General features: G+C 34.2%; 1 protein-coding gene across 1 annotated transcript in view; it reads right to left on the bottom strand.

Moving 5' to 3' along the window:
- The window catches only part of LOC149802865 (uncharacterized), an 85,947-nt gene that overhangs the window by 46,328 nt on the left and 14,215 nt on the right, over nt 1–25,404 (bottom strand). The window contains exons 3-9 of the mRNA XM_089952310.1: nt 24,284–24,359; nt 22,584–22,635; nt 19,353–19,460; nt 14,893–14,941; nt 11,962–12,020; nt 6,563–6,598; nt 3,002–3,054 (exon numbers count right to left, since the gene is read on the bottom strand). Coding sequence (XP_089808436.1) covers nt 3,002–3,054; nt 6,563–6,598; nt 11,962–12,020; nt 14,893–14,941; nt 19,353–19,460; nt 22,584–22,635; nt 24,284–24,359 — 433 coding nt within the window. The remainder of the gene's footprint in view (nt 1–3,001; nt 3,055–6,562; nt 6,599–11,961; nt 12,021–14,892; nt 14,942–19,352; nt 19,461–22,583; nt 22,636–24,283; nt 24,360–25,404) is intronic.

Genomic DNA, 25,404 nt, shown 5'->3' with positions numbered 1-25,404 from the left:
TGGAGAAATAAAATCTGCTACTGGCCAAGGACACATTTTTTTAATGAAATTACAAATAAATTCACATTTTAACTTTAATACTTAATATCTCAGCAAGTGATAACAAATTTCACTTGTCAATGAAAATGAACAACTTGTCTGTGATACCAGGCTAGGAGTTTATTAAGGCCCCCTACTTAACGTGGCATATTTAATCCTTCAAATTATCCTCGCAACAATCAAAACCTGAATACCATATATACTCACTTACAACTCAAGTTCAACTTTAAAATGCACATACCCAGATCTGTTGTATAACGTGATCTGCTGTCAAACAATGTGCTGGCATATCTGCATCTGAATATTGTATACAGTAGTCCCCCTCTTAAATGGACCCCCTGACCAGTGGCCACTTGCTTACGGCCAGAATCCCTTGGTACAAACGAGTTTGTATTCAAAAGTACCCCTCAACAATAGCCACCCCTCTAATGCAACTAGCGGCCAGCATATTAGTACAAAAAAGAAAAATGTTCCCCTCACAAGCAGCCACTTGTTTCTCTCAAATGTTTCCAGAACAGATAATTAATTCATATCGTGATGTATGGCAAGTAATCAGATTATCTCTATTGTCGATACATGTCTCCCAATGTCAAGTTTACATTAATGAAAGAAGTGTTGACAAAATTACATGTAACACTAAAATTAATATTCTATCATTGTCTATAAAAGCCGACACTTACAAGAAATGGCCTCAACAATGTTAGGATAGAGTTTTGGGATTCACACATTTGTCGAGTTCTTTTTTTTGATGATTACAACCAGACGTAATTGTCAAGATCATAACAGGGTCAGCACAGGCTAAAAAAATATTTTTTGCATTAACACACACACGCACACACACATACGCACACAAACACACACACAGAAATTAACCTTGGACATATCAGGGTACCAGACAAAGACAGAAAAATCAAGTGACAACACATTTATTACATCCTTTACAAAGAAGGCATTTCATCCACTCGACAAAAGTTTTGACTGCATAATTAAATCACATACAGTTAGCAACATCCGAATAAATCATTACCAAACATTAACATGTCATCATGTAAAAGGAGACATTATTTTAGAAGAAAGTCAGTTATTCTACTCGACGACACCTGATGAGGTTGGGAGGGGGTTCTTGCATAACAATTTTATGTAGAAAAGACTCAAATAAAACAATTTTAATGTTGAAAAGACTTGAATAAAACAATTTTAATGTTGGAAAAACTTGAATTAACAACGTTGTAACCAATAAGGATTTTACTCAGCAGCAGTGGGAAAATGGAACGAGAATAATTTATGTACCAAGATTTAAATGATGTTGTTTTGAATGGTTTTGCAATGTGCATGATAACAATACCTGCTCGCATATCATGCTAACGCCAAGAATATGAACTATACAAATTGTATATTCAGTTGAAAAAAGTCTATTATTATAAGAAAAAGAACCTTTTAATGATTAATGTTACTTTTAAACGAAGATATTAAACAAAGATATTAAATGCTTTTAAGTACGTAGCTTTCTTACTACATACATTACATATACTTCTCACAAAAAATTGAGTCCCCCTCTGGAAAGGCAACTTTAATGGTGCAGATAGGGTGGCCATATAAGAGGGGTCCACTGTCTACTCACAAGTCAAGTTCGGGGGCCCTGAGTGGCCAAGTGGTCTAAAGCGCTCTCCGTCACGGATCACTGCCATCTCACCGCTGTCTGCGTAGGTTTGAGTCTCGGGCTCGGCCAATGTGGATATGTGAGAAAGCTTGCCGGTAGCTTCTCGTGGGTCGGTGGTTCTTTCCGGGGCTTTCCCGGGTTCTTCCTCCACCATTAATACTGGCCGCCATGTATAGCCTGTCTTGTGCTGAAAAATGGCATTAAACCCTAAAACAACAACAACAACAACAACAAGTCAAGTTCAACTGCAAGCTGTACATACCCAGATCTATTGTCACACAATGTACTGCTGAATTGGCATCTATGCAGTTTGTTAAGAGAAATCAAGTACATCATGCAATGACAGATCATTGTCTATATTGTTTGCTGTTGGACTTGACTTCCATAATTATATATCAACAAGTGATAGCTAATTTCACTGGTCAATGAAAATGAACTACTTGTCTGTGACACTAGGCATGGGGTTTATTTGGGCCCACTACTTAAAGTGGCATGTATAATGCTTCAAATCATCCTTGCAACAATCAAAATCAATACTGTATATTTCTGTTTACAAGTTGAATTAAACTCCAAACTGCACATACCCAGATCTGTTGTCACACAGTGTGTTGTAGGATCTGCTTCTATGCAGTGTGTTAGGAGTAATCAAGTGCACCATGCAGTGTGTTAGGAGTAATCAAGTGCACCATGCAGTGTGTTAGGAGTAATCAAGTGCACCATGCAATGACAGATCAGGGTCTATATTGCTTTCTGTTGGACTTGACTTTCAAGTGAATATACGAAAATTCCTTGACTTATGTTAACCCTTTTACAAGCTGAACCTTGATAAAATTCAATTTTATTTCTCACTGATTTGTTAACATACAATATGAGGTTTATTATTTTGAAAATTAATTTTGTTCTAAATTTAACAATACTACAACCACTATTACCCCAGGATGACTTTTGTCAGTCCTACGTTTTATGGATGTTACTAATCAAATACAACTTTATTAAGGAGTCTCGTTATCGGCCAATGTGGGTACGTGAGAATGCTTGCCAGTAGCTTCTCGTGGGTCGGTGGTTCTTTCCGGGGTTTTCCCAGGTTCTTCCTCCACCATTAATACTGGCCGCCATGTATAGCCTATCATGTGCTGAAAAATGGTGTTAAACCCTACAACAACAACTTTATTAAGTGGAATAGGATTTTTAAAAATCCATATTTTCAAAGGCACTATTATGACACTGACCAGGGAATGAATGCATGAGCCAAACTGCATTTAAATATCATTGCTCAGCATTACAACCATTAACTGTACTTACTGTATGTTTATGCCCAGATCACTGCATGGAACAAGCTCATATTTTTTATAAACCTGCAAAAAAATTTAAATATGATGACTTATGTTTATTACAACGACACTGTGTTATGTGTAATGATTAATTAACAAAACTACTCTGTACAAATGATTTAAAAGAATTAATGAACACATCTAAACTGATTAGGCTCAATACGAATAGCAGTTCAAACGAACTCTACTCATAAAGAGGGCTGGATAATGCTCTGCAAAACTTAAAGTCCTGGTTTTAGTTTCAACATGTGTGTAATGTGTAGATCTAGACTTCAAATGTTTAACTGGTCAAAAATGTTTTGAATGTTCTTAAACTTTATCCCATCAAATTGCTGCACACATGTATTCCTACATGTCTGACAGCATGTCAGCACAATCACGCACTAATGGCACTGATATATAGTAAGGCTCTATAAATGCAAATACAGAGAAGTGCTAAAAAAACGCTGTAAAACAACAGACCCTTCCAAATTAACAAAAACATGAAGTACTACAAGACAAAAGACAAAAGCAAAGATGTTAAAAATCTGTAAATAGTAAATATAAAAAAATGTATTCTGGATTCTGGACCTAAGTTCACAACATAGTTTTGTTAGCAAAATATAGCCTAATAAGTTAGGAGGATATAAAATGGTCAGTGGCATTCTATTTATTTTATTCCTCTTTTTATGTGCCCATGGAATCCCATATAACATTAGCTGCCAAGATGTGCCTCTGAACTATTATTAAACAAAATTAAGTTTCAGTTAAAAATATTTCTTATTATGGCAAGAGTGAAGCAATGTACAAGTACTTTGTGGTTTACAGTATTTGGACTGTGTTTTGTTATAACACTATGCATTGGCAGGTTTAGGGTGCTGTTGTTTTGCATACTGTGCATTAAAGTCAGGTTCTTCACAGATATAATATGGGAAACAATATCTCTGAATGCCTATATTTCTATTTTTCATGAGATCCATATACTATATGTATTTGCTTGTAAGTTGACATCTAGGGGTAATTTTGGAAACTCTAGAAGTTTGCAATACACAAAAATACTGTCAATTCAAATATTTTCATGTTCTCATGCACTGTTCTCATGCTAAAATTAAAATATGGTATGTACTGTGTTTATATGCTTCATGACGATATTCATTATACAATACTTGTACCTAGTTATATGGATTTGAATAATATTATGGCTAAATTAAATACTACCCATTGCAAAGTGAAGTGTCTGTCAATGTTGTTTACCATGATTACTACTAGTAAGTCAATTTCTTCTTCATGCATTTGTATTTTGCTGTATAAACAATGTGTTTGATGCAATAAAAGTTTTGATTTAATAAGTATTTTCCTTTACCAAAAACTTAAATTTAATTCCCATGTGATATTTTCCCCAAGTTTTCTGCCACTGCACGTGGTCCAATAAGCTTTTGACATATAAAGGAAGCACTCACTTTATATTGAAGCTGACAATCCTTATGATCAAGCCATGAATTTAATACACGTACTTGTTCAGCACCATGTAGAGTTATACAACTTCCTGTGCATGTTTGATCTTAATCCCTTAGCATGTAAAGGCTGCATCCTCCTTGTTTTGCGAAGTAACAGAGGGTGGTTATATGAACTCCTTGTGACCTTGCTGCACAATTGACATGTGTAAAATGTATAAAGTTGCAGCCTTTAACAGATTTCAAAGACTGTATGATCAAAATATTACTTATAGAGCCCAAGCTTAGTCACTGTGTAAGCACCCTTATATGACAATAAGACTGATAAAACTGAATTAGATGAAACTTCTGATGACTAGATGATGATGGATGATTTCAGAACTTTATCAGACAATAGGGATGAATTCTTGGGCTTTGTACAAGTTGACATTAGATAGTGACATTTACAGGACAGTCTGAATTACAACAATATGGACTTCACATTCATTGTTTATTCATAAGATGAGTGTGGAATTAATTTATTATGGGATATTGTGAATTAGATCATTGTGAACTATTATTTGTATAATGGTATGTTATCTAGAATTGAATTCAAAGATTTGTCAAATAAATGATTTTAAAATGTCAAGCATTATGGAGTTAAGGATTTAATTATGACAAATTTAAGCTGTCAATGTATCTGTGACATATTCAATTCAAAAATATAATTGTATTTTACACTGGTTTTGTCTTTATTTTTCCTATATCTATCTATCTATCTATCTTGTTAGATTTGTTTATGTTTTCAAAATGCAACTCTGACTTTACCATGTTTTCAAAATGCAACTCTAACTTACCAACTAAATGTCACCCCTTCAGATGGATCTGATTTGCAAATTACACCATGATTTATGGTAGGTCAAAGAGAACGTGGCTACTGTAGCCCTATTAAGGGTGGTAGACTTATAATTGAGTCAACTTATAACTGAGTATATATGGTACGTTACAAAGTATTTAGATTTTATAAAGTCTTGAATGTTTATTTAAACCAATATACGAGTTGAGTCATAAGCATTTTTAAAAATTGCATATACAGCTCTCTGTCATTATAATGCCTGTCATTGTAATGCCTGTCATTATAATGCCTGTCATTGTAATGCCTGTCATTATAATGCCTGTCATTGTAATGCCTGTCAATATAATGCCTGTCATTGTAATGCCTGTCATTGTAATGTGATTCTGGATATAACATGGCACAGCTATCAAATCCATGTACAAAATTAAACTATTATATATGAACTGGTCTGTCAAATGTATGACAATATGGGCTGAAAGAAAATGACAAGAAGCTAACAAATACAATACAAAGAAAAAATATTTTTAATGAAAAAATATTTTTAATTTACCAAAACTAAAATTATTACTATTACATTCTTATTTAACGACATGCTCACAATACATACAATTATATGCAATGACCACATTTTAAATCAATCTTAATATACCGTAGTCCTGTATGTAACTCAGTACATAACACAGCAGTTCTGGACCCCTAGTAGGGTGTTATTACTATACGCTTGAATGGTATTTTGTTAAATCCCCCAGATGTACAAAGGAGGGTCATATAAGTATGTAGGTGTACAAAGGAGGGTCACAGGTCTATGTAGTTGCATAAAGGAGGGTCATATATTTATCCAGGTATACAAAGGAGGGCCATAGGTTATATAGGTGTACAAAGGAGGGTCATATATATGTATCCAGGTATACAAAGTAGGGCCATAGGTTATATAGGTGTACAAAGGAGGGCCTTGTGTGTACGTAGATTACAAAGGAAGGCCATATGTGTATGTAGTATACAAAAGGAAGGCCTTATGTGCGTGTAGATTACAAAGGAGGGCCATATATGTAGATTACAAAGGAAGCCATATGTGTATGTAGATTACAAGGGAGGGCCATATGTGTATGTAGATTACAAAGGAGGGCCACACGTGTATGCAGGTGTATAAGGGAGGGTAGTATATGTGTATAAAGATGTATAAATAAGGGAAATAGGTGTATGTTTGTGTAACTGCAGTGTGTGAGGATACATTAAACTCTGAAGAGAAAATAGATTTACTTACTGGCAACTCCCAACATATGTCAAGAAAACTGGCATTCTGAAACAGAAAACTCGGATATGAAAAATATAACTAACAATAAAAAAGAAAAAAAAAGCTTTTACATTTTCCTACAATATAAAAGACACAAAATTCTTAAAATGTTGGTGGTAAATTCATGCTCGATATTTGGGTTTGTCTGTTGTCAGGTATCACTTCAATAAGACCATCACATGTTTTAGGATCCTACTTTATTCCCTATGAAAATTATAAATCTTTATTCTCTTTATTTTCCTGGAGAGCTTTTGACAAGTGATAAATGTTACCTGCATTCAACATAAACCAAAAATGTTTATTTATTTCAATTTTTTGGACATCTGCTTATAATGACAAAGTGAATAGGTATGGGTTCAGCAGATTCTGGATAGATAGCTTGCATAACAAAAATCATCATTTCATTCTAATGAAACTTGTTCTAAAAAAATGCAACAAGCTGATTTTTTTAAGTGCTAAGTATGATATTCTGGTGTAGCTGCACTTTCAACTTTGGCACTAAAATAAAATATCAAAATATAAAAGGAAATGGAAATACAGGTATATAAGGAACTTAAACTGCAAAGAAACTAGTAACCTATTTCTTACAAAAATAAAAGTGAATAATTTTCACTATCACAACTGAAGCAAAAATCAATAAATGAGCAGGCTTTTTAAAGTTCAAATATTTTAACCATTTCCAGCAATAAATGATTTATGGGGGGCAAAAAGTCTTCTTAGGAAAATTTACCATTATACATAATAATTTTTGTAAAGAGGGATGACCTGGACCCAAGAGAAGTAGGTGACATTTGTTTTGACTTTGCTGAAATTATTTTTCATCTAACAGTAGCTTTAGGGAACTACAGTTATCCCCCATTATAGCACCTTTCATTATAATGTGATTCCAGATTTAATGCATTACCACTATGGACCCCTGACCTAAATTAAACAATTGTACTTTATTTGGTCTGTCAAATGTATGACAATATGGGTTGAAAGAAAACAACAACAAATTAAGTGTTATATTTCATTTCCTTTAAAACATTAATGATTTTACAAAATTAAATGCACAAATACCATAATGTGAACAAAATATAATTAATTTACATAAGCTAAAATTATTACCATATGTCTGACATGCAGGTCCCTCCTCCCCAAAACACATACACATCCATTGATAAACTTTTGTGATTATCTGTTCTATACCTCAGTTCAGTAGATAACACAATCAGTAGCTAAGAACCCAACTATCATGTTAAAATGGGGAAGAACTATAAAAGGTGTGACATGTTTACAGGTGTGCTAAGCCTTTTTTGCAACAAGGAAGAGACTGATTATACAACCACAGGGAAAAACTCTGCAAAGATTTGTGACCATCAGCAAAGACAATCAATAGGTATCCATGTCTTTCTATTTATTTGCAAGTTTATGTACTAAATTCTGGATAGGAAATTTCTTATCCTCGTTGAGCAAAACTAGGCAAGCAACACTGACAAGAGAATGTTCCACGGTCATGACTTAGTCTAGTCAAAAGTGGAGGCAAAGGTTGAAAACCTTAAAAGAATAAACTCAAATACACACTAAAATATTAAATTTTATCAAAATATACAATATGATTGCTGAAATATCCTGGTTATATTAAATCTGAAGATGGACATATGGAAAGAAAAATAAACAGATATTGTGCCTTTCACTCATTCACTCACTTGCTCATTCACTCTCACTCACACATTCATTCACTCACTCACTCGCTCATTCATTCACTCACTCATTCACACATCCACTCACTCGCTTGCTTGCTCACTCACTCACTCACTCATTCATTCATTCATTGATTCATTCATTCATTCCCCCTTACGGAGATTAATAATATAGATAATTGGTACAGACAGGAGAATAACAGTCAAGATGCACAATTACATATATAAATCACAAACTCATACATATAATCATATAATCATACAGAAATTACATATTCAAACATACATAAATAGGAACACATTTTGTGTGTGGAATTCTGATAGCGTTTTCTACCAATAAAATGGATCATTCTTATATTCTCTGACTCAACATAATATATGAAGTACCCAATATAATTATCAATTCTGGGAACTACCAGAGATATTACAACAAAATTTATGAGCAGTTATTTAGCTGCATAATCAAAGCTGTGAAGTCAAGTTATCTGTAAGGTAACCTAACAGGATAATTTTGAGTTAATTCAGTTATTTATCATTGTTTAGTAAGTTAGCCAAATAACAGCGGAAGCAAGCAAACATTCCTATTAGTTACAAAATTCATGTAGGCTTCCTGCAGAAAATATATCAGCTGACATCACAAAATTTATGTACACTTTGGGGTCATTCAGTCCACAGGTGTATGTGAATTCCCTCCCTAGTAAGTGCTGAACAAATTCTTCGTCAGATATATTATGAAGATATGCACCAAGTACAATATCAACATTATGGGCAATATGTGACCAAAATAAATCTCTCATTCTTTAAGTTTTTGAACATGAATTAAGCATATGAGTAATAACAACAGTATACGCAGTGTTGTTATATTGGCAATTATGAAGTGTCATACTGTATGGAGTTACCAGAATCCTGACCAAAACATTGACCAGTTTAAGCTCTATGTTTGACCTAGGTATTTGCCACAAAATGGTGGGTTTAATGGAATGATGTATATTTTCGAATCTTAAAAGATGGATCATTAAAGCACATGTGCTTAAGGCAATTATTCTCATTTTCATTTATGATATACAAAATATATCGCTGAAATATCCTGGTTGTATTAAATCTAAGAAGGACATAAGGAGAGAAAAATAAAAAGATATTGTGCCTTACATTGGGTACTTATTGCTATGTAAGGGAAACAAATAAAATCTACAACAAACGAGGCCCCACTAAAAAAATTAAACCAACTACATGCCTTTATCTATAATTACTAAATAAGGTCATGGTGACCCTGTTTATGTTAGTGCTGCAAGCAAAACCAAATCAAATTCTGTCCAATATCTGGCTGGGACAGGTTTTCTCAGATGGCAGCATCATCTAATGAACAGCCAAGTGAGGTTATGCAATGACTGTCCCCCGAAGCATAACTGTCAAGACACCAGACATGCTTACTCCAAAGATGGCAATCATTCTGGGTATACCTGCACTATGACACTAAAGGATCTGTCAACAAATATGTCGGAAAATTACCTGTGATGTATTGAAATCACACTTAAATCCAGACAGCTAAGATATAAATATTTTAGCAAAAGCTACTTTGAGAATGTGAAATTAGAAGTGAGCAACAATGACACAAATCAAACTACATCAACCTGGATGTTCAACTGGGGAAACTGAGTGATGCCAACTGTTCCTACATCGTATATACACTGTATTTTTTAACCTTCATTTAGAAATGAAAGAATCAAAAGAAAGAAAATGACGAATAAAAACAGTCTAAGAACAAAGCTTATGCATAGATATATGGATATACTCATAAAATCACTTTCATGCAACATGGCCATTCACACATAACCCTGGGTGGCAGGATTATATAAACTCTATGTTGACAAAAGATACTATTGTTTAAATTTATTAAAACCAATGAAATCTTAAGATTCTTTAATGGACCAAACTAATGCTAAAATATTATTGTTTGACAGCGTGATAAATGTTTGAAAATTTGCAAAAAGTTTTGATTATTTAGCTTAATTCATAACTACCTTCACAGTATCTTTGTCCTCTGCTGTGCTAGCATTGTAAGATATGTTCTCGGCTAATCACAAAAGCATTAACAATATATTACAAAATTTAAGATAACTGATAGGGATTTTTATAAATAAGCATCCACTTTACGCTCTCCATTTTTATTTTAATTATTTTTGAAGTACTGATGAAAATATTATATCTGATTTTATCCTTCATTTTAATGCAAACTATAACCAAATTCTGCTAACGATGCCCCGATCCCATGATATCATACCATTACAAAACTGTGTAAACAACCCCCTTATATCTACTGATCCAGGTAATCATATCTTTGACCCCCATCCCATGATATCATACCTTTACAAAACAGTGTAAACAACCCCCTTACATCTTCCAACCCATGTAGATATATATGAGATATGCATGAGATATACATGAGATATGCATGAGATATACATGACATATGCATGATATACATGAGATATGCATGTTTGGCTCTATAGAAAGTAGATTTTATAAGATATATGGAATGAAAATCAGACTACATAGCTACAAAGAAATTTTTCCAATGATCACAAACTTTATTAAAATTGGTCACAACATTCTCATTCAATGCAGTGAACTGTCTGAAGATAAACTTCAGATGAATTGGTGTTCTGCTTTGTGTATGTGACCTTTATAAATTAGCTAAATGGACCCTCCCATAGCAGAATTTTACACAACACATTATCCTAGCTACTTTATGCCAATTAAGTAACATCTGTATGATGGTTGTTTATCTCTAAACAACCACAAGTACCACCTCTATATTAGCTGAATGCCCAAAGGATAGGTTTTGTTGAGCTTTGAGCAGGACTGTTTACTGTCCATATATACTAGACTGCAGATTACAGGCACATATCATGGTGGTCAAGAAATAAACGGTTTTTGTTGCTGAAATAAATTTGGGATTAAGTTTCCTGAAAATCACGTTTTTCTAAAAAGAAATGTGTCAGGGGCTTTGGAGTACAAAATCGTGGTTTTCATGTGACATGACATGTTATGACAACTATGCTGGCCAATCCAGCAAAGCTAAGAGGCTGTGTTAGTTTAATTAGGTCTGGTGGTCATTTTGACTGCAGGCACAGGACCCATTAAATTCTGGTTTTGTCTCTACAAAGCTAAATCCTGGAGATAAAAACTGAAGAAACTTTACTCTGCATGCCAGCCAACAGCTTCTGTGATGTCTGTGATTGAAACATTGCATTCGAACATGAGGCTGACTGAAACTGCTCTTATCTTGTGAAATGAAATCCTCATGAAGTGACTCTTTGAGATGTCTGAGTATGCAGAGAGTATATCTCACTTAAGTAACAAAAAAATGTGCTTGGAAGGTCATATTCTGAGTTCTTGATTTCACAGGGAGAAAGAGTCATTTGCAGTTGCTGTGACTTGTCTATGCTCACTTCAAGTAGGTAGCGGCAGTTCTCCTAAGGTATTATGATTGGGTAATATATTTAAAGAAAACAACGGATAAGCTATCATGAAAACTTTCATTCCCTCAAACTGGTGAGGCTGAATATATCTGGATGTAGCTAAATATTTGGTTACTTCTTTTCAACTGAAATTTTAGTTGAAAGCAAATAACAGCAACTGTTTTATGTTTTGTCACCAGTAAGTAAAGGATTCAGTAACACTTACATGTAATTGCAGGCAAAACGTGACTTCTGTGAGCTCAAAAAGCAAGGACTGCAAAATCTCTGCAAATAATAGATGAGAAATAAGTCCAGTATAAATTGCAAAAACAAATGCAAAGCCAAAACCTGTTGAATATGCACTGATCAACATGCACAAGGCAATAAAAGCTTTGAACAATGCCACATAAACAATGTTAAGCTAACCTTGGTGGCCTCACCTTGCTCTGATCATATTTAAGACCTGGACTAGGTGTAGCATAAAATTATGGACTATATTTAACACATTAACCCCTGGAGGTTTTTGTCATTTTTGCCTGAAAAATCAAGTAGGAAACACATTTTGAAAGCTATTTCTGAATAGATCCAAAAACACCAAATCCCCGATGATCTTTCAATAACATACTGCCTAGTTGTGTTAGAAACATCGTTCTTCATTGGCTATTTGACTTGTGCATGAGCAGAAGGGTAAAAGTTGGAGTTCTTTTTTTTGGTTTTTTTTGTTTGTTTTGCTAAACGGAGCCATTATTTTTGAATTGAGACCACTCTTATTCCAAATGCCCATCTTATCCTACTTTTTGCAAAGGCTCATCTGTCTGTTTGCAGTTCATACCGGTTTGTCTCAGATCTGAGACCAAAAAGTATAAAACCCGAACACAAAATTAGATTCCGACCACGGGTGAATTTTCAGTAGAAAAAAGTCGGGTCCCAAAAATGAGGTTTTTTAATCTGTATTTTGTGGTGCAACTAGATATTCCAGATTATTTGGTATCATTGTAGAGCTACATCTGCCTACCTTTCTATATTACCACCATCTTTAATGTATCATGCATGACCATGATGCTACAGAGCTCGACAGTAGGCTACTACCTCCTGCCCTGTTAAGTCATCGCTAGGGGTTAATGTGTTAACAAGGATTTTTTTTTTACAAATCGTCAAGGAATTGCTAAATTTGCAATTTATGTGCAATGTCGATGCACTAGTGATTAAATATGCCAGGAATATTCAAATTTGGTGACGTCATCATAATGCACTGTTTAACACATTAACCCCTGGAGGTCTTTGTCATTTTTGCCTGAAAATCGAGTAGGAAACACATTTTGAAAGCTATTTCTGAATAGATCCAAAACACCATATCCCCAGTGATCTTTCAATAACATACTGCCTAGTTGTGTTAGAAACATCATTCTTCATTGGCTATTTGACTCGTGCATGAGCAAAAGGGTAAAAGTTGGAGTTTTTTTTTTTTTTGTTAAACAGAGCCATTATTTTTGTATGGAGACCACTCTTTATTCCAAATGCCCATCTTGTCCTACTTTTTGCAAAGGCTCATCTGTCTGTTTGCAGTTCATACCGGTTTGCCTTAGATGTGAGACCAAAAATTCCAAAATTTGGACACAAAATCGGATTCCGACCATGGGTGAATTTTCAGTAGAAAAAGTCGGGTCCAAAAAATGAGGTTTTTTAATCTGTAATTTGTAGTGCAACTAGATATTCCAGATTATTTGTTATCATTGTTGAGCTACATCTGTCTACCTTTCTATATTACCACCCAATTTAGTGTATTATGCATGACCATGACACTACAGAGCTCGGCAGTAACCTACTACCTCCTGCCCCATTAAATCGTCGCTAGGGGTTAATGTGTTAAAACTGTCTTATTTATCTCTATATTTGCAAAATGGATTGCAGGGTATTTTTCCAAATAATGAATCAGACAGTCATACAGTATCTGCTAAAATAGTTTCCAAAAACATACTGTGCCTCTGCACATCTCAAAGAAAACATGATTATTTTATAATCAGTATCCAGTAAAAAAAAAAACGCAAACAAAATTCACATATGCATGTCTTTATATTATCAGTATCCAGTAGAAAAGCAAACAAAATGTTTTTAATATCAATATCTAGTAAAAAACTAAATAAAATGGACATATGTATATCGCTCTCTTTAAATTTCAAAGCAAATCATCAAACGTTTTTACAAAATATACACACTGTAGTATATCAAAGGTACCATTCTTGGGATGTTCAGCAAACCAAAGCATGGGGAAATAAAGACTCATGATGCCATTTGGAAACAAGAGTACCATGAGCAGCACATTACGCACCCCTCCAAGTGTTTAATAGTCCTTCCTCTAAGCTCATGGATAATTCTGGAGACTAATGATCAATGACTCTCAATGCATTCTTTAATTAAATTAAAGTTACTACACAGAAACCATTACCATCTTATTACTCATACCATGAATGTAACCTCTGACCTCTTCAAGAACCCAAAATCAATAAGTTTCTGTATTGATCTAAGTTAAAGCCATTCATAATGTTTGGTCAAGATACTTACTTTAAAACAGATGTTATTCTGCATTTTCTTTAAGCCAGATTGGCTCTGACATTTGGCCTTTAAGAATCCAAAATCAATAGACTTCTTCCATAACTGGAGTAGAATCACTCCTTAAACTTGAGTTATGGTTCATGGTCTATAACAAAAGTTATTATGCAAAAATCACTTTTTCTTCTCTCAGTCATGGTGACCTTAACCCTTGACTGTTTGACCCCAAAATCAAAAGGCCTCTTCCATACTTTAGGTACAAGCCTTCCTCAAACATCTGTTCAATATATGTGGTCAAAAGTTATTATGCAAATTTAATTTTTCTTCTCTCAGTCACAGACCTTCTGACCCCAAATCAATGTACAAGTCAGTCACAAACTTTGACAGAGTGTATATGGACAAGAACTAAATTTTCTTCTTTCGTTCTAAGTCGTCTTCATTTCTTACCTTAGTGTAAGCCATCCACAATGTTTGGTAACTGTAGAGGGGAAACTCAGGTTACTGTGCAGAAATAAATTTGTAACAGATAGAAGAATAGACATCATCAAAACATAATATGCTCCGCCTTAAGTCATACATTAAAAAAAATAAAGTATTACAGAGTTACCTATTAAAATCTCATCTCCCAAAATGGTCTCATTTTCTGCATACCATGTCTGCAAAAAGAAAATATCAGTACAACAAAATACACTAAAACTGTGACAAACATCATTCACTCAAATACTATGCCAAACTTTAAAGATGTTCTTAGACCCAATGTAACTTCTCACCTCTGTTACCTTGGAAAACTCAGAATAGTTGAACCAAAAATTTGGTCCAGCAGCTCTGTATGTACATGAAACCATAACACACTTTCATGAGGCATACACTTCTTGTATCTTAAAAACAAGAGTGAATCAAAGGAACTGATATTCCACTGTGTTATGTATATATGATTTGCATTTGTTAATTTTTTCCTGCACAATTATTGGTCATATATAATTGTATTTTGGATTTGATCTTGTCCTAAATCAAGTTCACTGTATACCTGACTAAGGACAATGATGTCGTTTTTATTTTGTAAACAAATAATACATGGTTAATATTTTTCAAAGAGTGGGGGTTAAATACTAAGATCATCATCTTTAAAGGTAAATATGTTTATCTGAGTCTTGGTTTAGGATATAAGAGATTACCCATGAAGAACCCATTGTACCTGATGTTTCCCAGGTTCTTTATTATAATTTTAGTAACAGATTTTATCTGTTTACAACATAGAATTTTCTAGAAATGCACATTAGACCTACATCCTGGCTCTACTGTGTGTCTTAGCTTTTATATAATCTTGAGTAATTCTTGTGCTAATATCAGAAGCAGAATCATATGTACTATTGTGTTCAGATTTTTATTTGGGTGGAATTATTTATTCAAATTATTATTCTCTGGGAATACAAAGTGCTGAATAATGTTCTTGGACAGAAACATAAATATGGAAGTAATGTGAATTCAGACAAGGACATATGGATTATATTATTATGGTTAATTGGAAGACTGTTAACACATCATCACATTTCAAGCCACAGGTACATTAGTACATTCAAGACTAATGGCACATCCACCAGAACCTTCAGTACTGAATCTTATTTTGACCACCACTGGAATTTAATCAGAACTTTATTCATTAGAACTGGTGATGGAACTTTTTGGCCTATTTGGGATTTAATTCGCAATAATGGAAGTTCTTTTTAACTTTTCACTTTGTATTCTAGGGATATAAATTATTGTTGAATTTTATAAACCTTGATAGTTTTCTCTCTTTTCTGTTACTTAGTTTAAGACTAAGAGTCATAAAAACTGGCTGAAAATAATTTCCTGGAATAAAAAAGTCAATTTTTTCTTCCTTGTATTCTAACTGTCCAGATTGAAAAATCATCTCAGATATTCTTAAAGAAACTACACGAAATCAAATTTGGTAACAAAAATACCTTTATACATTTAAAGTTAACATGTTCATAAAATTGATTAAGAGCAGTACAAAAGTCTTTCATGTTGCTTAAGTCTTCTTGGAGAATTAACATTTACTAAATAATTAACTTTCTCTTTCAAATAGATTCCCCAGCCACAATAACACTAGGATATTAAGTAATAGCTGTAGGAAATGAATGATTGAGCATCCAGCCTCACCCATAATGCAGTCACTGGACCCACCAAATTCAATTCATTTTTGTAAATCTTGGAGACAAAGCCTTGAGAAGGTTGAGACTGCATGCCAGTCAAAGACTTCTGTAATGTCTCAAATGAAGATGTTTGAGTGTACGGTTTGCATAGACCACTCTAGTCTCACGAATTTAATCTTCATGGTGTGTATCGGATCATTCGAGATCTGATAGTTCACCATACATATGACCACTCTCTGGTTTCCTACACGTATGACCACTCTTTGATTTCCTACACTTATGTCCACTCTTTGATTTCCTACACATATGACCACTCTTTGATTTCCTACACATATGACCACACTTTGATTTCCTATGCATATGACCACTCTTTGATTTCCTACACATATGACCACACTTTGATTTCCTATGCATATGACCACTCTTTGATTTCCTACACATATGACCACTCTTTGATTTCCTACACATGTCCACACTTTGATTCCTATGCATATGACCACTCTTTGATTTCCTACACATATGTCCACTCTTTGGTTTCCTATGCATATGACCACTCTTTGATTTCCTACACATATGACCACTCTTTGATTTCCAACACATATGTCCACTCTTTGATTTCCTACACATATGTCCACTCTTTGATTTCCTACACATATGTCCACTCTTTGATTTCCTATGCATATGACCACTCTTTGATTTCCTACACATGTGACCACTCTTTGATTTCCTACACATATGACCACTCTTTGATTTCCTACACATATGTCCACTCTTTGATTTCCTACACATATGACCACTCTTTGATTTCCTACACATATGTACACTCTTTGATTTCCTATGCATATGACCACTCTTTGATTTCCTACACATATGACCACTCTTTGTTTTCCTACACGTCTACTATTTTGTTTTCATATGCTTATGACCACCCTTTGATTTCCTATGCATGTCCGCTCTTTGATTTCCTACACATATGACCACTCTTTGATTTCCTATGCATATGACCACTCTTTGATTTCATATGCATATGATCACTCTTTGATTTCCTACACATATGACCACTCTTTGATTTCCTATGCATATGACCACTCTCTGATTTCCTATGCATATGACCACTCTTTGATTTCCTATGCATGTCCACTCTTTAATTTCCTACACGTCTACTCTTTGATTTCCTATAATATAACCCCTCTTTGATTTCCTACACATATGTCCACTCTTTGATTTCCTATTCATGTCCACTCTTTGATTTCCTACACATGACCACTCTTTGATTTCCTACACATATGTCCACTCTTTGATTTCCTATACATATGTCTACTCTTTGATTTCCTATAAATATGACCACTCTTTGATTTCCTACACATATGACCACTCTTTGATTTTCTACACATGACCACTCTTTGATTTCCTACACATATGACCACCCTTTGATTTCCTGCTCACGGCAACCTATTATTAGCTACAAAGTCAGGTTACGTCATTAACCAACCAATCTGAACTGAAGATAGTTTGCATCCACTGAAAGGGCATGCAAGAGGTTCTGGCTAGAGTCTAGAAATGATCTTAGTTGAGCCATGTCAAATCCAAGAACGAGTTTCCATTTAGGAAACAGAGTGAGAGATTTTGGCCTATTAAGAGTCAAAATTGGCTAACAAGTCTGATAGAGCCTTATCCTGGCCAATATACCCTCTAAAATGATGGTTGAAAGTGTCCAAGAACAAGGGGGATGTGATGTCTTTGACAGTGATAGGTCCAATCTTTTTCTCCTCAAGCGTCCAAAGACAAAAAAATTAGTTGTTGTTGTTGTTGTTGTTGTGGGGTTTAACGCCATTTTTCAGCACACGATTGGCTATGCATGGCGGCCAGTATTAATGGTGGAGGAAGAACCCGGGAAAAATCAGACAGCAAATGAATGATGAATACTGTTACACCATGGGGCATGATTGAATTCTTTATTACTAATGCAAGCAACGAAAGAACTATAGTATTTGTATACCCTTCTGTATGTTTGTACCCCACCCTCGTACTGATATTAAAAACAAAAAGGATATTAAAAAAAATGCAAAAAGAATAGTCATTTTGTTCACTGATTTATAATTTCTAACCTGACTGTTGAAAAGAGGTCCCTAACACTGTCAAATGTTTTTGAGTTTCAATGCAATTAGAAGTACCTGATGTAAACAAGCAAACAAATTGCTTGCTGTCTATTTCTGGTTTATAAATTAGTCTTTTTCAACAAAAAGAAAAGTGTCATCTGCATCAAACATTTGCTATGTCTAGTTTTAATATTTCTAAAAAAACTGAACACACAAATAGGAGGAACTCTTTTATACATGTATTTAGAGAGATGTGAATCCAAACTTTATGGAATTATTAAGATTTTCAAATACGCTGATCTTCATCACATCTGTTGCTTGAAAACATGGACTGGTCTAATTTTATATGGTGACCGTGTTGCTAAAGAAATTCCCTTTTGATTCGAAATCCCAACAAGCTGAGAGTGTTTGGGATCCCTTAATGAAAATCATGTTAGAACTTATAAATCAATATATGAAATGACCAAATCTTCGGCATTTTTTATATCCTTGATGCCTTCTGTTTTTAAAATTAGGAGGTATAAGCAAACAGGATGGTGTAAAAATACTACTACTGGTTTTTATTTTCCTTCAAGAAGCTATATAGAGGGAATAGATTCAAGCTCAAACCAGAAAGGTCAAGCTCATTCTGTCTGCATTAAAATAAACATGAAATTTATCATGCATAGCCAAAAGACATAAAAGTTCCAAACTACAAACATGCCATTTTACTTGTTTTAGGTAATAACAGGAGAAAATAATCATGCAAAAGTAGTGACAGAGCATCTAAAACATAGTAATGTGACTTACTGCCATCCTTGATTATCACTTACATTTGCCAACTGTTTATCCTTTGCCAATATCTGTACTGGAACTGTGAGAACTCGTTTCACAAGAGCCATACGGATAAAGTGACGTCCTTTTCCTAAGGAAGACTGAGTCTGAAAAATAATTTATCTGTAGTTATTTTTAAAAAAATCAAATCTGTGTATGAATGGGCTACAGATTTCACTTAATGTTTGGAAAAGATTTTCAATCTTGGGCATGGATTAATATATAGCTGAAAATAGAAAAAACATACATGGAAGCCATTCATTTCAAATACCCAAACTTAATTTGCATATTACCTTTTGTTTTGTTGACTTAGCCCCCTTTCTCCTTGTGGCTGTATCCATGGTTGAAACCTTTATTGTCATCTACTAATTCTCATGATTACATGCGATCACTCTTCCTCAGTTAGTGTAAAGGTGTATTTCATAGTGTTACAGTCAAAAGCACATATTAACTAAGTCAATGAAGTCAATGTGGCTTGTGACCCACCCACCCTCCAACACATACCTCATCAAACCCTGACTATATCAAAGATTAAAAACTTTATCATCTCATCATCCTTGCAAAACATCATACCGAATATATTCTTCCTTAGCCTCTTGATAGGACCATCTTGGGTCCTCTCAATACCAACACCCTGGGTCCTCTCAATACGATTACCCTGGGCCTTCTCAATATGATTACCCTTGGCCTCTTGATATGATCACCTGGGCCTCTTAAATAGGATTACCCTTGTACCTATTGATATAATCATATGGGCCTCCTCAAAATATCACCCTGAGCCTATAAATATGATTACCCTTGGCCTCTTGATATGATCACCCGGGCCCTCTCAACATGATCATCCTGGACCCTCTCAATATGATCACTTGGGACCACTCAATGTAATCACCCTAGGCCTCTTGATATGATCACCCTGGGCCTCTCGATATGATCACCTAAGACCTCTCAATATGATCACTTGGGACCACTCAATATGATCACCCTGGGCCTCTTGATATGATCACCCCCCGCCTCTCGATATGATCATATGGGCCCTCTAAATATGATTACCTGGGCCCTCTCAATATGACCTCCCTGGTGTTCTCAATATAATCACCTGGGCCCCAATGATATGACCACCCTGGTGTTCTCAATATTATCATCCTTGCTTTTCATCCTAATCAATGTGGGCTTCTCAATTAGCTGTAATTTAGGTTATAAGGAAAACTGACTGAGAGAAGATTTATTTACTCACTGACATTGCCTCTAACTTGCAAAATGTGGATATGATAAAGAAAGAAGGTTGTTATCCCCTGCTCTCTCTCTCTTTCTCTCCACACAGGCACACACACATTTACTAATATCATTCCTCAATAGCAACAGATTACTAAATGCCATATAATCTACATATTCCATCTATCATGAAAAGAACCCTCCTACAAATGATCTATTTAAAGTGAAACCTTATCTACACCTCACAGTTCTAAATAATGTAATGGAAACAGAAAACATCATAATATGATAGGTTTTTCTTTCTTCAAACCAAGTCAAATCTAGAGCATTATCATTCTACATTCTTTGATAGCATCAATTGCCTTCAAGACAGGATGGTAAAGTCTAGAGCATTACCTTACGTTTTTACATTCTTTGACGTTTGACACCATCAATGGTCATCATCACGATGGTAAAGTCTAAAGTATTACCTTTTAACATTTTTTGTCACCATCAATGATCATTGCCAGGATGGTAAAGTCTAGAATACTACCATTTTACATTTTTTGTCACCATCAATGACCATTGCCAGGATGGTAAAGTCTAGAATACTACCATTTTACATTTTTTGTCACCATCAATGATCATTACCAGGATGGTAAAGTCTAGAATACTACCATTTTACATTTTTTGTCACCATCAATGGTCATTGCCAGGATGGTAAATTCTAGAATATTACCTTTTTACATTCTTTTTTCTATCTTCAAACCAAGTCAAATCTAGAGCATTATCATTCACATTCTTTGATAGGATCAATTGCCTTCAAGACAGGATCTTAAAGTCTAGAGCATTACCTTAAGGTTTACATTCTTTGACAATTGACACCATCAATGGTCCTTGTCAGGATGGAAAAGTCTAGAGTATTACCTTTTTATATCCTTTGTCAGCATCAATGGTCATTGTCAGGACGGTAAAGGCTACAGTATTACCTTTTACAGTCTCTGACAGCATCAATGGTCATTGTCACGATGGCAAAGTCTATATTATTACCTTTTAACATTTTTTGGCAACATCAATGGTCATTGTCAGGATGGTAAAGTCTAGAGTATTACCTTTTACATCCTTTGACAACATCAATGATCCTGATCAGGATGGGAAAGTCTAGAGTATTACCTTTATACATTCTTTGACAACATCAATGATCCTGATCAGGATGGGAAAGTCTAGAGTATGACCTTTTTACATCCTTTGACAACATCAATGATCCTTATCAGGATGGGAAAGTCTAGAGTATGACCTTTTTACATCCTTTGACAACATCAATGATCCTGATCAGGATGGGAAAGTCTAGAGTATTACCTTTTTACATTCTTTGACAGCATTAATGGTCCTTGTCAGGATGGTAAAGTCTAGAGTATTACCTTTTTACATCCTTTGACAGCAACAATGGTCATTGTCAGGATGGTAAAGTCTAGAGTATTACCTTTATACATCCTTTGACAGCATCAATGGTCATTGTCAGGATGGTAAAGTCTAGAGTATTACCTTTTTACATTCTTTGAAGCATTAATGACCATTGTCAGGATGGTAAAGTCTAGAGTATTACCTTTTTACATCCTTTGACAACATCAATGATCCTGATCAGGATGGGAAAGTCTAGAGTATTACCTTTTTACATCCTTTGACAACATCAATGATCCTGATCAGGATGGGAAAGTCTAGAGTATTACCTTTATACATCCTTTGACAGCATCAACAGTCATTGTCAAGATGGTAAAGTCTAGAGTATTACCTTTTTACATTTTTTGACAGCATCAATGGTCATTGTCAGGATGGTAAAGTCTAGAGTATTACCTTTTTACATTCTTTGACAGCATTAATGACCATTATCAGGATGGTAAAGTCTGGAGTATGACCTTTTTACATCCTTTGACAACATCAATGATCCTCATCAGGATGGGAAAGTCTAGAGTATTACCTTTTACATCCTTTTACAGCATCAATGGTCACTGTCAGGATGGTAAATTCTAGAGTATTACCTTTTTACATTCTTTGACAGCATCAATGGTCATCATCAGGATGGGATTAATCCTATAGAAAAGCCAAAAATGTAAAGTATAATCTCAGTGATGTAATTCAAGATATATAAATATCACAACAAGATCATGATATAACTCACAATAAGTCAGTATCATTACCAATTCACAAAATAAAGTTTTCATGACTTGCTAGCTAGTAATATGCCTCGAGTATATCCTTTGTGCCATTAAAGCAAATACATTTCTGGCAAATGCCCTTGTCTTTCTTATTTGGCAAACAGACATGGGTATTTAATTTTTCATTTAAGATGTACAAGAAACAAGACTGGCATCAAAGCACTGTAAAAATTAAAAACTTTCAATCACCCTGAATTAATTAATACTGTGTATTTTTAAGTTTGCGTTGTTTTAGAAAGCAAATTCCAATCTTCTCCAGGTTAGTAAATGCTTGTTAATAATGTTCAGCTGAATAATTTTAGAAATGTGGCCACCAAAAATTGATATGAACCCCATACTACATATGACTTTCAGAAAATTTACCAGACAACTTAAATACAGAATCTTAACATTTCAAAACACCAATAATGTAGTCATAAGAAAAACTGTACCTATGTCTTGCCATTTGTGAACACATGCTCCACAAAAAAATTAAATCTCTGTGCCAAAAAATATTTGCATGAGAATAATAAGCTGATTCTCATTATCATAATATTCATCCATTACAATCAAGTTGTTTCTTACCATGATATTCATTACAATAATATTCATCACCATGACATTTGTTGCAATATTTATTACAATGATATTCATTAAAATGACATTTATTACAATGATATTCATCACATTGTTTATTACAATTATAATATCTATTACAATGGCCTTCATGACCAAGATATTTATTTGAATATGTATTACAATATTTATTACAATGATATTAATTGCAATATTTATTATAGTGATATCCATTAAAATGACATCTATTACAATATTTATTGCAATATTTATTACAAAGCATCCATTACATGATATTTATTACAATCACATTCATTACAATTGCATTAATTCATATGATATTTATTACAAATGATATTTACTACAATGAAGTTTGTTACAAATATATTAAATACAATGAAAGATGTCAGAGTGAAATTCATCACAATGATATTAATTCCATTAATTACAAAGACATTCATACAAAAGAACATTCAGGTTCTGAAAGATACATATATCTGAAGACAACAATTGTGCTGAACTGAAAATTTCATTTTAACAACAGAATATTCTGCTACCAACTCTGACAGTAATTTTGCTGTTACAAACATGCACCACCATTCCTTGGGATTTTCTGAACCAGAAATAAATCCGATGACAATACATAAACATTTCTCCTAAACTTGAGATTTAAATACAGGAAAATATATATGAAATTTTAGAAACATAAATTTTGATAATGTTACATATTAAATATAGATTTATATTCCTGACTCATTCTTCTCTTTCAACTGTGCTGTCTTGACAACTAAACAAGGTTGAGAGTTCCTCTAAATTAAAGGCATTATCTTCACATTGACAGATTCATTTCTATAACTCTACAACAAAATTACTGAAAATGAACTTGAGTGTGTGTGTGTGAGAGAGAGAGAGAGAGAGAGAGAGAGAGAGAGAGCAAGCATCAAAGAGTTATACAAATGCAAATTTACCTCTGGTTTGCTGTCAGTATTGGAATCTTCACAATCCATGCCCAATATCCTGACTTTTTAAACCAGGAGCTGGACTCTGGAATAACAATAATTTTTGTGTTACCATGCTTAACAGAACTTAGACATTTTGACAAGATAAATAGTTTTCAATATCTGTGAAATTCCAAAAGAAATCTGAGATAATTGTCAAATTGTTTTCATTTAAGAGAAAGAGAAAAATGTCCTAAATTACTATTGCCAATTGGTTTTCAGCAATGTTGAATATGATGAAACTAAAACCTTAAATATTCATATCAAGATTAGACAAGGACAATAACCTCTCTAACAATTTCTTCAATCTATGAAATTATTGCCACCAATCCCTATTTTTCATGCATTCACAAATTCACAAATGTTGGCACAAAAGAATAGGCTATAGGATCATACCTGCCAGCGTCCAAGATATTTGGCTAGGGGTTCAGGTATTCTGGGGCTCAATCTGGAGATGGGTAGGTGCTCCCTAGGGAGCTTGAAAGGTCACTGCATATGAACAAAGTAACCTTATATGGTGAACAAAAAGTTTCCTAGTCAATAGATTTAACTGATCCTGATATAATGTTGATAGTAAAGCAATTTTAAAATTAAGGGAATATTTTAAAAATATAAATTAATGAATACCTTGTTCAGGCCTATACTTATGACAATAATAATCACAATGGACAGGCTATCATTAATCATCTGAATCCTAATGCAACACATCAAAACCAGAACCCAGAAGGCTTTATACAGGGCCTAATATATTGTCCATATAGACCATGACTGAGGAACTGCACAATGCCTATTATGAAGCCTGCCTAACCATTGTCAATGCAATGCAAAAGTCAAACAGCCCTTGAGCAAGTAAATACATGAAAGGAATTTGTTTTTCAAAGAATACTTACTCAGTCACATTACAGACTATAATAACAGTATCTATGGGAAGAAACTCTTCCAAGACCCCATAACAATTACCTTCCCTGTCTTTTCTTGGTTGGTACCCATGTAATGGATGCTCATTGGTTTATGTATGTGCAAGGCATAAACATGGATGCTAATGATTGTGAGGAGGTATGGGAGGGCTTTTTTATGATATGATTGGGTAA

Source organism: Sinohyriopsis cumingii, chromosome 3, assembly GCF_028554795.1.
Source record: "Sinohyriopsis cumingii isolate HCF-2022 chromosome 3, ASM2855479v2, whole genome shotgun sequence".
NCBI lineage: Eukaryota > Metazoa > Mollusca > Bivalvia > Unionida > Unionidae > Sinohyriopsis > Sinohyriopsis cumingii.
The sequence above is the reverse complement of the archived record's forward strand: the minus strand, read 5'-3'. Positions and strand labels throughout refer to the sequence as shown.